Consider the following 15,629-nt stretch of genomic DNA (forward strand, 5'->3'; position numbering starts at 1 on the left):
CATGCTTTCATTCAATTGCCACATTGCATCTAAGCCTTAACATCTCATAAGTACATAAAAACATATTTATGTGCATATGTACACATAGGGCAGGTTCTTATGCCTCAGTTTTAATAACTAACTGAAAATTAGTACTTACTGGTGGGGTACAGGAGTTTTTTTCAGTCCTGAGGCCACCTAATTTCTGTCCTTGAAAACCAACAGCATTACGAATATAAACTTCTGAAATAATTGATGTTCTTGTAAGAAAGCTAACATTGGACTTAAATATTGCAAAAAATAAAAGATTTTTGTCTCTTGTGAATTTGGAACATCTAAGAACTTTCTGAAAAATACATATTTTAGTATTTTAGACATTTTTCCTGCTACCTCCTATGAATAAGTCACCATCTTGTGTTTTTACCATTCACTTGCTAAATTTCCTACTCAAAACCATGCATGAAATTTGTCTTGTTCACAGAATATGAAGCATGCATTTTATTAAAATGTATTGAATAATATTACATTTATACACATTACTTTAAGAAAAAATTTTTGAGAAGGAGGTTATTTAAGTCATAAAAACATGACATCAGCATCTTGGAAATGGCAAAACTAAGTTCAGATGCAAATATGTGCAGTGGTTTGAAAGGGATGGATTAATATCAACAGGCTATTGTACTCCTCAAAACGTCAGACACGTCTAACCGCTCTTTTCTGGCATGGTATTTCGTACAGGCTGCCGGGCAAACAGGATTCCCACTGGGACTTTTTTATAAAATACAAACAGGACTGTCCTGCATTTCCATTTAGACAAATGGGTACTACTGTTAATTGCATGACTGCAGTTTCTCGTTTGACCTCTGCCTCAGCTGATGCACCAAATGTCTGATGTTTAATTAGCTGGTGATAAGTAACTTGCCCAGATTCAAGCAAAATCTCTGTGACAGGTTACCGCATAAAAATCCAGATTTGTGTGTTCTTGATATCTACACAAAGTTGCTTTAAAGAGCTATTGATATCCCAGAAACAGTCTGGGATTTTCACATTCTGATGCTTTCATGCCCTCATGCCTGTAACTAAGATCTTAGATCCAGATGTATGCAGATAACCAAGAACATGCTATTGTCAGCATCAAAATAAAAGCATATTGGGCATAATACATAACAAACATAAACTCCTTTTCCCATATTTCACATCAGCTAACACAAGGCAGCTTCACTAAACGCCACATGATCACTCAGTCTGGTGCTGAATCCGACTTAAGGGGAAGCATTTCGTACAAACCACAGCCCAGCATTCCTCTTCCGCAGCCACATAGCTTGCAACCCAAAACTCTCCTAAGACCAAAAAGCACAGGCACCTATGTCTTTAAAATACTATGTAGATGTGTTCATAGGTAGTACTTAAAGCCACAGATTTAGAAGAATGGTCCTAACATGACTCATGCAAAACATGCAAAATTCATTTTCTAGACCAAACACTGCAGTGTAAAAAGCAGCAGGAAAGCCAGGAATCACTCAGAGTCATCTGCTACTTTAAAGCTGTGACCTATATCTAGTAGCCAAAGAAAAGACATCAGAAGACAGAGCTTTACAGCAACAGGAGATTATTAGGCATAGTGGAGAGACAATTGCTTGATGCCATTACAACTTCAAAGCAGAATTTCACTCTCCCATCTGCACTATGGATCTCTTTTGTATGTTTTGAACTTGTTCCACTACGAATCTCCCAGTGCTGTCACATACCATCTATCCAGGATTGTTATGTGCTGCTCACATGGGAGCTACAGATGGGCCAAAGAGGACAATTTTGCCTTAACACAAAAAAGTACGGAAAAAATAATCTTGCGCTTGTGAAAAGCTAATAATAATTAAGAGGATCCCTTGATATCATTCAGCTATCCAATTTTGCTATATCCTATCAATTTTCCCTTTCACCACATTTACCAGGTATATATGTAGGGTGCCTTGTTAGGATGCTAGAAAAGATGTTGCCTTATTCTCTGAGAGGGACTTTGTCCTGGGAGCCACCATTTTCTTTTCTCCAAGTCACAGACTGTATTAAAGTAGTTCCCCCAAAGATTAGAAAGTCTGTTCATGAAATATTTGTAAAAAATTATCTGTCTTACGACCACAACAATCTTTTAAACAGATGACTGTAAAACAAGCTATGTCCTCTCACTTGCTCAGGGCAGATTTACTCATGGAATAACAAGTGAATTCAATACACACAGAAAATTCCCCCAACCAGACATTTTCCTGAGGGACTGGGGGGAAAAAAGAAGAAAATATATATATATAGACACTGCTGCAACTCTGATTTCTAATGTGGCAAGCAAAGCAGAAAAAAAATCATATCAGTTCCACACAGCAGAGCCCAGTTCCCATATGCCACTCTTTCTCCAGAGGAGGATTACTGTTTTAATATGCTGAGTTGACATCATCTATTCCACACTCAGTGGGCAAAACAAAATCCAAAAGTCCATCTATATAATATGAAAGAGTCAACCCTGATCCATACACACAGTTCCAAAAACGTTCTTGGTGCAGGGAAGCTGGGTGGCAACCAGGGGAAAGCAGGTTTTCTTAGGCTACTAAGCAACGGTAACTGCAACTACAGCTGCTGCTGTAGCCTCTGGCCAAACTTCTGCTTGCTACAAAACCCCCAGTGCCATTGTCTGACCAGTGGATCTGCACAGCCACAGCCCCACCAGCTCTCAGCCAATTCTAAGTCTTTCCCAAATTATTTCATCCTGCTTTTGCAAGGGGGTTTATTCAGTGATGTAGCACAGGTCCCTGCCTATGCAGTGTGCTTTCTGTTCCCATGGAAGCAGTGAAACCACAGGCATTGCCTGTGTCCAGCACTTACCAAAGCCTGGGAATAAAGGCAGACTTGGCTGCAGAGGGAAGAGAGCACCTGGATAAAGAGATGATGACCTGCAGTCATGTTTTATACAGTGCAGCTTTGCCAACACGCTAGACTGCCAACACACTAGACTGTGCTGGAAAATAATTTCAAATCATGTTTCTAGTAACTGGCAGCTGCTGTCTCCCTGACAAGTGCAAAGAAAGGTGCTTTCTTCACCTAAAGAAGCTCCACTGAAAGCTCATACTTCCTTAGGAGAGGGCAAGGTTTTGTGTCAAGCTGAGCTCCTAAAAATCAGCCTGGAATCACCAGGTGCACTCACTGATGGCCAAGTTTTCTTTTTGTTGAAGGAAGAATAGACTTCTCTTCTTAAAATCTTATTCCAGATGAATCAGAAGAGGCTTGTACTCCAGATCTATGAATTTTATCTTTTAGTTCCCCAAGTTCTTTAAATTTTTCTATGAACTCAATTGGTTTTGCTGCAGCAAAGCATAAACAAACAGTTTTATGCTTTATGCTAACGTGTTTCCATGACACTTCCCTGTTACAGAGATTGCTTGAAGGTGGGGGGAAAACACTGTCAGCAATAGTGCAGATCCTGTACACATGATTGTCCTGCACATAGATAATACACATGCATCCCTACACTTCCTTGTAAGACTATCCTGAATGAAATGGACAGGAGGTGTTTTCTGAATTTTTTACCACCAACACATTTTCTTTTAGGAGATCATATAGATGAGATACTTGTTATGGTGGGTTGACCCTGGCTGGGCACCAGGCGCCCACCAAAGCTGCACTATCACTCCCACTCCTCAACTGAATAGGGGAGAGCAAACATAACAGAAGGCTCATGGGTGGAGATAAGGCCAGGGAGATCTCTCAGCAATTACCATAATGGGCAGAACAGACTTGACTTGAGGAAATTAGTTTAATTTATTACTAATCAAATCACAGTAGGATAATGAGAAATGAAACCAAATCTTAAAAATACCTTCCCCCCACCTCTTCCTTCTTCCCAGGTTTAACGTCACTCCTGATTTTCTCTACCTCCTCTCCCCAAGCAGCACAGGGGCATGGGGAATGGAGGCTGCTGTCAGTTCATCACACGTTTTCTCTGCCACTCCTTCCTCCTCAGGGGGAGGACTCCTCACACTCTTCCCCTGCTCCAGCATGGGGTCCCTCCCACAGGAGACAGTCCTCCACTAACTTCTCCAATATAGGTCCTTCCCATGGGCTGCAGTTCTTCACAAACTACTCCAGCATGTGTCCCTTCCACGGGGTGCAGTCCTTCTGGAACAGACTGCTCCAGCATAGGTCCCCCACAGGGTCACAAGTCCTGCCAGCAAACCTGCTCCAGTGCGGGCTCCTCTCTCTTCACAGGTCCTGCCAGTGAACCTGTTCCAGCACGGGCTTCCCACAGGGTCACAGCCTCCTTCAGGCACATCCACCTGCTCTGGTGTGGGCTCCTTCACAGGCTGCAGGTGGGTATCTGCTCCGCCATTAATCTCCATGGGCTGCAGGGGCACAACCTGCCTCACCATGGGCTGCACCACCTACTGCAGGGGAAATCTCTGCTCCAGCACCTGGAGCACCTCCTCCCCCTCCTTCTGCACTGACCTTGGTGTCTGCTGAGTGGTTTCTCTCACATGTTCTTACTCACCTCTTTGGCTGCAATTGTTGCTGTGCAGCAACTTTTTCCTTCTTAAATATGTTGTCCCAGAGGCGCTACCACGGGCCATCTTGGAGCTGGCTGGCATAGGCTTTGTCAGACACAGGGGAAGCTTCTGTCAGCTTCTCACAGAAGCCACCCCTGCAACCTCCCCCACTACCAAAACCTTGCCACATAAACCCAATACACTCATTTACACAAAAGACATTTCACACTGTTCTATCAACATTGAGGGAATTTAACAAGGATATAAATGTATGTTACACCCATTTGAAGGCTGCTTATGCTTCTAGAGCAATCCAATGAGCTTTTATGTAAACAGGAATCAATCTCCTAATTTCTAATAACTAACCGTCAAAAGAGCTGAATGCCACAGCACTGGGGGGACTTGTGTGTTTCCAGGTTTTAATATATAGATGAATCCCTTAGTCCAAAAGTGGTATCATTACGCTCAGCAAGGAAGGACACACAGGAACCTAAATGTCAGTCTTGAGAAGTAGAGGAGGAATATTCTTACTCCGTTATGTTAGTTCAGGACATAAGGTCCAGATGACTGCAGCCCTCTCTGGATACTGCAAGAGGAAGAGAGATAAAGAACCTCTGCATAGAGTCCATCAGGTGCTCCCTCGGAGGCTTGGACAGGTAAGGCAGAAACGAGGAATGCATTGCAGGCAGCACAGCAAGGGTGAAATGATGAAGTGGCACCTCAGCTGTACCTTGGTTACTTACTCTTGAGAAAGTGGTTGCTACAGCTGAGTCTCAACAGAGAACAAGTGAAAGCCCAGAGAGAAGGGTGCGAGATGTGCCCTAGCCATGTCCCTACTTGCCATCGGTATCACTTTTAGACTAGTGCAAGGCAGACCTGCCACTCTCTGGGACCCAGGCACTGATGATCCTTTTTCTCCTCTATTTGATTAGATAAAGGGCAGAAGTTCTTGTCAAGGTCTGTCACTGACAAAAAAGTAATTGCTTCACTTCAGCTAAATCGTGTGTAATCCTTCTGCTAACTGCTTCTACCAGTACATTCACAAAATAGTGCGACAAAACCCAGGGAATTAGTACAACTCTTCCTGGCCTTACAGCAGTCACACCACTTGCATTGCATCCTTCCCATCAGACATTATTTATAGTGAAAATTTGTAGAATAGGGACTGGTTACTACCCTGTGTTTTACAGTACCTAACTATCACAGCTGCACTCTTAATTGGCCTCTAGGCAGTACAATAATAAAATATAATTAATAGTAGGGGTTTTGCCAGTTTCTGAAGTTACAGCACAATTTGAGTTTCTTGGTTCTTGGTTCAGCAGTTGTGTGTGAAATGGAGGCAGACAAAGCACTTGAGTGATTTTAATGGTGTGTACTAATGATTTTCAAGCGAGATTCATGATTTCAGAACAAGCGAGGTTAATACAGTAAATGCAACCCTAAGTGGCCAGCACTCATTAACCACTCTACCTAATAATAGTTACATATTTGGCAGTAGCAAAGTCTTGCTACAGCTCCTCAACTCTTGCTGTTTTACTTGGAATAACCCAGCAGCAAGGCTAACAAAAAGGGACTTTTTTCACTTAAAGGCTAGACCACCCATGAGTAGGAACCACTACCAGACACCCCCATGCTGCCCAGTATCATTTCCTGGAATTTGATGCTGATAGTCAGGCACAAACTTCCTCTGCTCACAGCTCTGCTACTCCCAGAAACCCTCCTGTCCACCTCTGATGCTTGGAGCCCCCTGACCTTGCTTTCACAGGGGTACCAATGAGTTCCCTGAGTCAGCAGAAACCCTGGAAATCTTTCCTAACACGATTAGGCTATGTTGGTATGGCAACACTTGCAACCTGATGCAGCTCTGAAAAGCCTTTTTCAGTGGTTTGAAGTCAGACTACAGATTTGCCTTCCACACCTGCCTGCAGTCAGGGGGTGTGTTTTTGCTTTTACCTTCTTATGAAATTTTTTTGCTTGTCTGCTCAGTGCAGAGCATGGATTGGCCCATCCTCTGTGGGTAAATGAAAGGAGAACATCTAGAAAAGAAAAGGGGCTGGTGAGAATCCTGACCTTCATTGCCACAGCACACTGGCTGCAGCAGCCAAAATACTAGTGAACATCTGAACAAGAACAGCAGGTTATTTCCCATGCTCCCCAAAAAAAGGAGGGACAGGAAATAAGCGATGACTGCCTGAGTCACACTTCTCTCCTTGAACATTAAAGCTAAACTGCAATACAAGAATAAGCTTACAGGCACAAGACAGCCTTTGCAGACATTATTAATGTGCTACAAAAGAACGAAAATGCTATCCCGCACAGAGAACTCCTGCGGGCCTTATCCAGGGTACCTCTCACAGACATCAAGAGGAGCTCGTCTGAGAAAAGCCTGCAAACTTTGATCCATAAATAGAATCCCAAAATAACACATTTCGCCGCGGAAACAATAGTTCAGGTTAATTCTGTTCTCTTTAAGATGGTAGCAGGAACTGCACCAGATACTGCAGAGATCAGAGAAATGCCATGCCTCGGCATTGCGCACGGGGTGGAACAGCTCGGTTTTGCTCAGCCCCAGTCGAGCCACTGCCCCGGAGAGGGGCCGGGGCTGGGGTGAGCTGTCATTAGCAATTCCACCTCAAAAGACGTGCACCTGCAAGAGAGCGCTGGCCGCACAGGAGTGCTATTCTCAGGGCCATTTCGCTGCTCCGTTTCACAGACAGATTTCCCGGCAACAAGATAAGAGCCCCGGGCTGCCCACGGCGCGTCCCGCCCGCCCTCCCGCCCGCGGGGAGCCCGCCCAGGCGGCTCTGGGCCGTACGCGCGCGTCGGCAATTCAGCGGCTGCCGCCGGCGCTCCGCTCGGTCTGGGCGAGCCGCGCCGGGGCCTCCGCTGCCTCCCCGGCCGCTCTGACGCTCCGCGGAGCGCCGGCGCGAAGGAGTTAAGGCGGCCGGGACCCCGCCGCCCGCAGCCTCCTGACGTCAGCCCCGCGCACGGCGCAGGGGCCGCGCTGGCGGGCGGCGCGGGGCTCGGCGCGGCGGCGGCGGGCGGAGGAGACCCGCGGCGGGCGGCTGCCAGCGGCCGGGGGAGCGCGGGGCCGCCGCCCGCAGCCGCCGCCGGCATGTCCGCCAAGGAGCGGCAGAAGGGCGCGGTGACCAAGGACAGCGTCACCCTCCTGCCCTGCTTCTACTTCGTAGAGGTGAGTGGCCGCCCCCACGCGCGGGCCCGCGGGAGCGGCGGCGGGCGCGGGCAGCGGCGCGGCTGGGCGCCTCGCCTCGCCGCCGGGAACGCCGCGTTCCCCGCCGAGAGGGAGCTCGCTTCGGCACCGGTTCCGCACCGTCGGATGCAAAATCCCTCCGTGGTGCGTTGCCTTACCGAAATCGGCACCGGAGACGCCACGAGGAGCAGGCATAAATTAACCTCTTCTTCGCAGGCGTTTCAAGTGGGAATTCTTTCTAAGAATTGCTCAGAAAATGAAAGGCTTGCTCAGCTAAATTGCGCTCTGTGTGTGTGCACAGGAACCGCTCGGAAGACATGTTTCGGGAAGGGCTGGCTTCTAGGCAAACGCCGCTCGCATTGCTTTGGTAGAATAAAAATCACGTTCGTAAGAGAAGGCTTAGGAAAACAGAAATGTTCTCAAAATGCTAATCAGTGCTGTCTTTTTACTGTCCCCGGGTTTATGTGCTTCCTCTAAGAGGGCTAAAGATGTCTCTTTTAAAAATGGAATGAGGTTCTCGGCACCTCTTAAAGAGGAAAACCTGCTATGGCTGCTCAGCCGGTAGCAGGTGGAGTTGCAGAGGCACTAGCTGCTTGGTGTGTCACTTGGAGGCATTCAGCCCCCCTGGAAAGTACAGTCACTTATGTACTTCTATAAGACCATGAGTAGACATTAAGCTTAAGGAAATCGGTGTGATGTGAATTTGTTTAATGGCACAGCGGTAAGAGGGATGTAAAAATGTTTTATGGATTGAGCAAAGTGTTTCAGGTGACCCCACTCAGAGGGAGGTGACTGAAGCACCATGTAACTTAGCTCAGAGAGAGTGTGAAAATAACATGAAGACCTTAATGGTAAAATATGGTGTAGGTTAACTGTAACTGGTACACTATATAAAAGCATAAAAATATATACAATACTTTACACAATATTAAAATATAAACACTGGGTGAAATATAAAGCAGAAATTATTTTCTTTCAGGTGCACTTGAAGGGCTTTGGAGGTTCTCTAGGAGGTAGAAGGGGTCAGGTTGAGAAGGGATTTTAGGTAACAGTGGAGTGTCTCTGTCCCCTGTGCTCCCTAAGCACCTGGATATGGTCAGGAGCTAACCCAAAGTAAGCTGCACCAACTGGAAAGGTTTGCAGAGGCTGGTTATATGGAGGCATCATACACATCCTATCGATGTAATTAGGCCTGCTCAAGAAAAGCCCTTTGATGGAAGGTGCTTGCTGTGCTATATATCTTACATTAGCTTTGCATAGGAGGGAGAGGTCAAGCTTGGAGAAGCCCCTAAAAAAAGTAGGGGTTTCCTCACTCTCTGTGCTTTGTTGCTTTGGGAATCCAAACAGGAAGGGAGATGCTGGACCTTGGCTTGGGCATAACTCTAATGCAGGAGATCCTGCAAGACACGACAGAACTGTGCTGTTTGGTGGGCTGTGCCGTGGCCTGCAGCAAGATGGGACAAAATACAGAGCAGCAGCACAAAACATGTGTCTGCTGCTCAAAAGAGTGGTCTTATATAACATTAATTGCATACATGTAGTTCCCCTAGAAGCTCGCTGTAGCTGTTACAGGGAATAAGGCAAAGAATTCTACGAGCAGTGAAGAACTTAGACTGAGCTCTGTGTACACTTCCCACATGAAGCAGGTGAGTTCTCTGCTCTGGAGACCTTCAGCAAGTCATTTACAGCTAGATCTCGAAGGAGGTGGAGAGCTCGACACCCAGCTGCTCTGCGAGGGAGTCAGAGTCCTCAATTAACAGAGTGGTCTCCTAATGAACTTTTAGGACTTCTGTGGTCTTCAGTCACAGGTGCAGGGTCTAGAGCCTGCATGAGCCCTTCTTCCCCAGGAGTGAGTTCTAATTACTGAACTGGAGGCCCCTCTTGAACTAGGGAATATGTAGGTATTCAGTACAAGTAAAAGCAACATCAAGAGAAAAAAACTGAGTGAAATACACCTGAGCCTCAACATTGATTAGGAAACTCTTTGGTGAGTTATCAGCCCTCTCCCAATACATGGCAGGAGGATTTGAAACCATTTGCCACATTTTAGCTGAGTACTCAAATCGCTTGAGTGAAAGGGTGACAACGACTCTATGATATTTAGAAAGAAACACTTAGCTTGTGTTACTTGTGTACACCCACCCTGCATTTACCCACGTGCGCACTAATTCTAGTCAGACTAATGAGAATGCCTTTCTAGAGATTTGTAGCACAGGCAGATGCCAGCACTTCAACAGCATCAGAAGGAGGACATGATGGCTTAGATTCTTTCGTTATGAACCAAAGACTGAGTTGTACCTCATAAAGAGGGATTTAATCAAAGATAATTTAATTGCAATGAGAAGTTTGCAAGTGCGAGGGATAGAGGAGTTAGCCAGTGTGGTTGACTGGCATTACTATGTAGTATGGATTTCCTTTGTAAGTGTGAGGTAAGTTCCTAATGTGACCCAACAGCAGCCAACTACTTAAAAACAAAACTTACCCAACTTAATTAAGGCTCCCTGAATTTTAAAGCTTTTACTTTCATGAATGGTGGTTGAATGATGATGGGAGACCGGCTTTCCCCCTCTCTCCTCTGAATGCTGTTGATTCTTTTACGTTTTTTTTCTTCTGCCACTCATTCACTTCCATTTTCTCCCTATCCCTTTCATACCAGACAGCCCCTCCCCACCCTGAATTGCAGCAAAAAAACCATAGCATATTAAGTTTGCACCTTCAAACAAGAAAATTAGGGTTTGCCGTCATCCGCTTTGCATCAAGACCTAGGAAGTCTAGGCCAAAGGATAAGCAGATTGTTTAGAAAATACATTACAAAAAAGTGCTGGTTTTTTACCACAAACACTAGACAAAAGGAAAGACACAGAAAAAAGGATGTTGGATCAAGGAGGAAGTCAAAATTCCAAAGCAGTAGGAAAGGCATGTGTTTGCATTAAAAAAATATTATACAGTTAAAGAGTGAAAAATATCTGTAATAACTAATATAATTCAGGCACACAGAACAAGTAAAGACAGATTCTCTGCTTCAGAAGGACCTTTAGAAATAGCAGCAAACAAATACAGCTCTGACACTGTTTTCTGCTATTAAGATCCTTAAGAATGTGTAATGGAATGAGACTACTGTAAACAAATGTGTTTGGTGGCAGCAACTTTCAAGGTTGGATGAAATATGATTACGTAAAATGTAACTTCAAAAGAAATACTCTGGGCCTGATTTTGTTTTCAGTCTAATTTAAGAATAATTCCAACTAGCAGATTTTACCAACAACAGAGTTAAAGGATAAAACCAATATGCCTCACAAGATCATTGTTATCACTAGAGTTATTCTTCATTTACACAGGAAAAGCGAAAGGAGAATTGGGCTAGAGCTTTGGAAAACATAGAAATGAGAAGGAAATAAAATGAAGAGAGGGAGCTTCTGAAAAATGTGGATGGGTCATTCTCTAAAAACATCAGATGCAAACAAACGAGCATTATGAAATAAATGTTAACACATTATCAATTACATATTTTTCAAGTTTCATGATTCATAAATAACTTGATGATTTATCCTATGTATCATAAGGATGTTTTAGAGGTTATTTTAAAACACTGGTAATACTTCTGCTTAGCAGAGCCTCTGATCAGCACACTCCTGAGAGCTGAGTAGTTTTAGATTGCCTTGTGTATCATGCTCACCTGAAGCACATGGTAATCAGCACTGCCAGACAGTTTGGCCGGTTTTATTCTAATGATGCTTGTGGCATTTTAGGGTTCTGTAGACTGTATGGGTTATCTGAGCTTCATTTGCATAGCTGAGAAAGACAAAACTTGCTATGAAAATTCATAGTCCCTTTGGTCTAGTGAGAATTCATTTTCATGGTAAAATGTACATGCCTCTGGGAGATATGGAAAATGAGTATTCCTGGAGTAAGTTTTGCTTTTTGTTAACTTTCTTTTCAGCATATTCAGAGTATATCACAAGTATATTCACTTATAGAAGAAATATGGGTGTCTCGCATTTTAATATGAATCTGGAAAACTTCCAGGGTTATGTAGTTTCTGTTTGTGGCAGAATGGTCAGACTTTAGAGGCAGGACAGACATACATTTCTTCTTGGTGAAGGAAAGGACTGTCTTCACCCATGCTATCCCACTTCAAAAACTCCTGGTTTAAATCCTGGTTTCTCAGAAGTTGCTATGAATTTTGCCTTTCACTTCAGTGGCACTATTGCTTCATCCAGTGCCCCAAATGTGGGAATGCAAAAGGCCAAAGCGTTGTCAATCTGAGTGACTTGATGCACTTACTCTTCAGCTAAACTGTGGTCCTGTGCCACAGCCTTCATCTGTTGGTTGCTTAACTTCCATGGACTAAAATCTGAGACATTTCAGACAATGTCCCTTGTACAGTTAATTTTTTTCCTTTACATTGTCTTCTAGACATTGCGTATGATGCATGCATACTGATACAGGTGGCTTCTTTTTCTACATTTTCCAGAGCACAGCCAGGAGTTAATCGCACCAGGATTGTTTGGAAACACTTCTTTCAGTACTGGAAGACCACTTATTTTTCTTGTTCCCCAAAGGAGCTGGAATTCTCACCAGCAGAAAGCACAAAGATCTGTTATAACTGTAGGGCTGCAAAACACAGGGGGTCATCAGCTTCCATTGAAACAAGTGCATGTAGACAATGTTCACTGTGTCTCAGCACCTCAGATGCTTTATTTCCTTTTGTTTCTAACATACACTGACAGAGCTAAGTTTGAAATGTCCAGTGTTTGTACACATCACTTGGTAGCTCAGTGCCACTTCTAGGTCACATCTGGAAGTTTTTTTTCAGCTATTCAGCCATGTATGAACCACCACATTTAAATTATGCACTTTGTCACTTGCAAGTCCTGTATAGGTGTGACTGCAAGAGACACAACAAGTCAAGGGAGTGCAGTGATTAGAGCAAGAGTAGAGGGAGAGTAGGCTATAGGGCTAAATCTTCTTCTTAAGAACAAGATGTTTGGATCTAGTGTAAGAGTTAAACTATACTGTTGTGTCTTGGAGGCACAGTGTAGTCACATTCCTCTCCAGATTTTCTCTTACACTTAAATTAGCTTTAGGGGGAAGAAAAAAACCAACAGAAAACCCCAACTGTATAAGATAAAACTATCCCCATATTGTGGAAGTAGCATAATACTTTTCAAATACATTGCTTTTTCACTCAAGAGTCAACCATGTGTGAGGGGAGGGGAAGAAGGAAAAATACATTTGTCTGCTCAGTGAGCTGACCTTGTCATGTGGCTGACTCAGAGAGGATAGATGTCAGATTTGTTTATAACAGTGCATTAGAGACCAGCATCCTCAAAATATTAAGGGGCTATCTGAAATCTGAGGAGGCTGCTATGCATTCAAAATAGCTATACTGGCCAAGTCATCAACATTACATCCTCCACATCACTTCTGTGCTTATAGAAGAGCCATACAGCCTGCACACTACCAGCTTTTAGCAGAAGATGAGCAGAAAGGGTAACAAAAGGGGAGGTGTCAGGCCTGTGCCAAGACTGTCCTGGGAGAAGAATTGCAAATGTCACATTAGATCTCCGTGTTTGGCTACTTGCTTGGCAAGCGTAGAGTTTGAGTAGTTCATGGTGAAAGAAGGCCCTGCTCCATTATCAGCCCTGCACCATCCTCCTGACCTAATACCTCAGTGGTAAAAGGAGGCCTAAATATGTTAGAAATTAAAGAAGATTCATTTTTCCATTTTTCCAAAAATTTATATCCCTCTATGATTTTCTTCTGTAATTGTTAAAAATCTGTTAGTCTGCAGCCAAAATGAATAAAGAACAGCCTGTTGTGGAACCTTACATACACAGGAGCTGAGCTGTTACACCCATTGTATCTTGACTGATGATCTTGTCACTTAAAAATTCAGTTTGTAGGAAGGAAGTTCAGAAGTGGCAAAACAGCATGGGAGTAAGGCACAGGAGGAGGGTTGGTACCCACAGAATTATTTTTGTGTGTGTATGGAAACCAGTGTGTTTTAGAGAGTAGAATAAATTGTAGTATTGTGTAGGGATTAGCAGCTTTGTCCCCTAGAGATGGGGTTTTTGAGGAAACTTTTAGCTGAAGTTTGGTAACACTCTGAACCAAAAATAACCTTTTTTTGAGCTGTTGCTGTTCTTGATTTACCATAACCTTGCAACAGGAGCATAAAATAAGTTTCATAATCAACAGTATGTGAGATATCCTAAATCTCATTGTTTGTAGTTATTCATTGATTATACCTAATCATTCATTTAATTAATAATCATATTTAAATTTAATAATAATTAATACAATCATTTACGTTTAAAGTCACACTGAAAAGAAATGCATTAATGGTATTTTTTGTGTTGTAAAATTTCTGCATAAGAATTTGCTTTCTGTTTAAGCACATATACTTACTTAAATTTTTAAAATTATTTTTAGATTATTCCTGCCTGAGAATATTTTTGTTAAACAATTCTTATTTTGTTGCTTTCTCCCTGGGTAATTGCTGCTTCACATACATTTATCAAGTAAAAGAAATAAGCACTTTCAGGATTAACATGCATTCAGCATGACTTTGAGATTTCTGAAATACATCAGTGATAAAATTTCTATTTATCAGCTCTATTTTTGGTCTTACACATAGTGAAAGGTTTTCTATTAAGATTTGGCAAAAGATCAAGAGGTTTGAGGAGTTGCACAAAGATATCTGTTGTATTTCTAAAGCTAGACTCTAATTGGCAGTCACCAAACAATTAAATTAAACTCTAAAATTAATGCTGGAAATAAAGATAACTTAATTTTCCAAAATGGTAATGATAATGGATTTCAATGGCACCTGGGATTTGAAATTAAACTGAGAGTTGAAATTAAATCCAGTAGTGTTAAATCTAGGAGAAGACTGACCATCATATCATGTCTCTGCAATTAGTTTCCACAAAATTTAGACAATGGTGAGGTACAGATCTTTTAGAGAAAAGACCAGTTCCTTACAGCTTTGGGCAAGATGAAATCTGGATCCAAAAAAGAGACAAAAAGCAGCAGAAACTTGAGTTCAGAGAGAAAAGCAAAAATCCTTTATAGAGAAGCAAATCTTAGACTTCTGAAAAGCCTGAATGCCTTCTCTTATAAACCTGAGGCACTTAAGAATTCAGTTTAGAACATGAAAAAAAATCTACAAACCTGACTTTTAGGTCAAGCAAGTCCCCTGCTCTACAGCCATCCTGTCCTTAGTACTATCTCTCAAAAGTCCTCATGACAGCCCAGTTTGCAATGCATCTGAGCTTGTGCTTGGTCTTAATCCCAGCCCTGCACAACAGTCTCACTGAGGGTGAAAGTGTAGCTAAGCAGGAGCCATGGATTCTCAAAACCAAGAGAAAATGACAGAATTTGGGCTGATACCATTTCTTCTTCCTATTTCTGGAAGGTATTCAATCAGAGTTATGATCTCAGCATTCACTCCTGTCAGGATAAGAGAGTCCTGCCCTCCTTCCATTCTCTCCTCCTGTCTTTTGTGAATCTCGCAGCAAAATACAACAGGACAACAGCCAGGGCGGTTGAAAGCTGCAATCACTGTTACTTGGCTAAGAATAGGAATACCTTGTCTCCTCAACCCACCACAGCCCTCTTTTTTGTCTCATCCATCTGCTGTACCTTGTCATTTAGACCATGAATTCTTTGGCACAATGACTGACATTTATTATACATTTTAATAGCATCTTCCACAATGCCACAGCCTTGCAGTACAAACACAATGTAATTATTAAATAGAGCATCCTTCTACAAGTACTTGGCTGGTATTTTTTCCATGAGGAGAAACTGATGGCATTCATTAGCTATCTCTTTGAGGCAATCCTGTTTACTTACTTGATTGCTTACAAAGATTCCGTGATTCCTGGAAAACAAGAGAAACACCAGGA

At 43.1% G+C, this 15,629-nt stretch overlaps 1 protein-coding gene across 2 annotated transcripts in view; it reads left to right on the forward strand.

The window, feature by feature from the left end:
• Nucleotides 1-7,538: 7,538 nt before the first annotated feature.
• Nucleotides 7,539-15,629, forward strand: part of PLPPR4 (phospholipid phosphatase related 4) — a 34,371-nt gene continuing 26,280 nt past the window's right edge. The window contains exon 1 of one of the 2 annotated variants that reach the window (XM_074876574.1): nucleotides 7,539-7,698. In XM_074876574.1, the coding sequence (XP_074732675.1) occupies nucleotides 7,621-7,698 (78 nt within the window). In that variant the 5' untranslated portion in view covers nucleotides 7,539-7,620. The remainder of the gene's footprint in view (nucleotides 7,699-15,629) is intronic. The other variant, XM_074876576.1, reaches the window with a different exon arrangement.

This window comes from Strix uralensis, chromosome 8 (assembly GCF_047716275.1).
Source record: "Strix uralensis isolate ZFMK-TIS-50842 chromosome 8, bStrUra1, whole genome shotgun sequence".
Classification (NCBI taxonomy): domain Eukaryota; kingdom Metazoa; phylum Chordata; class Aves; order Strigiformes; family Strigidae; genus Strix; species Strix uralensis.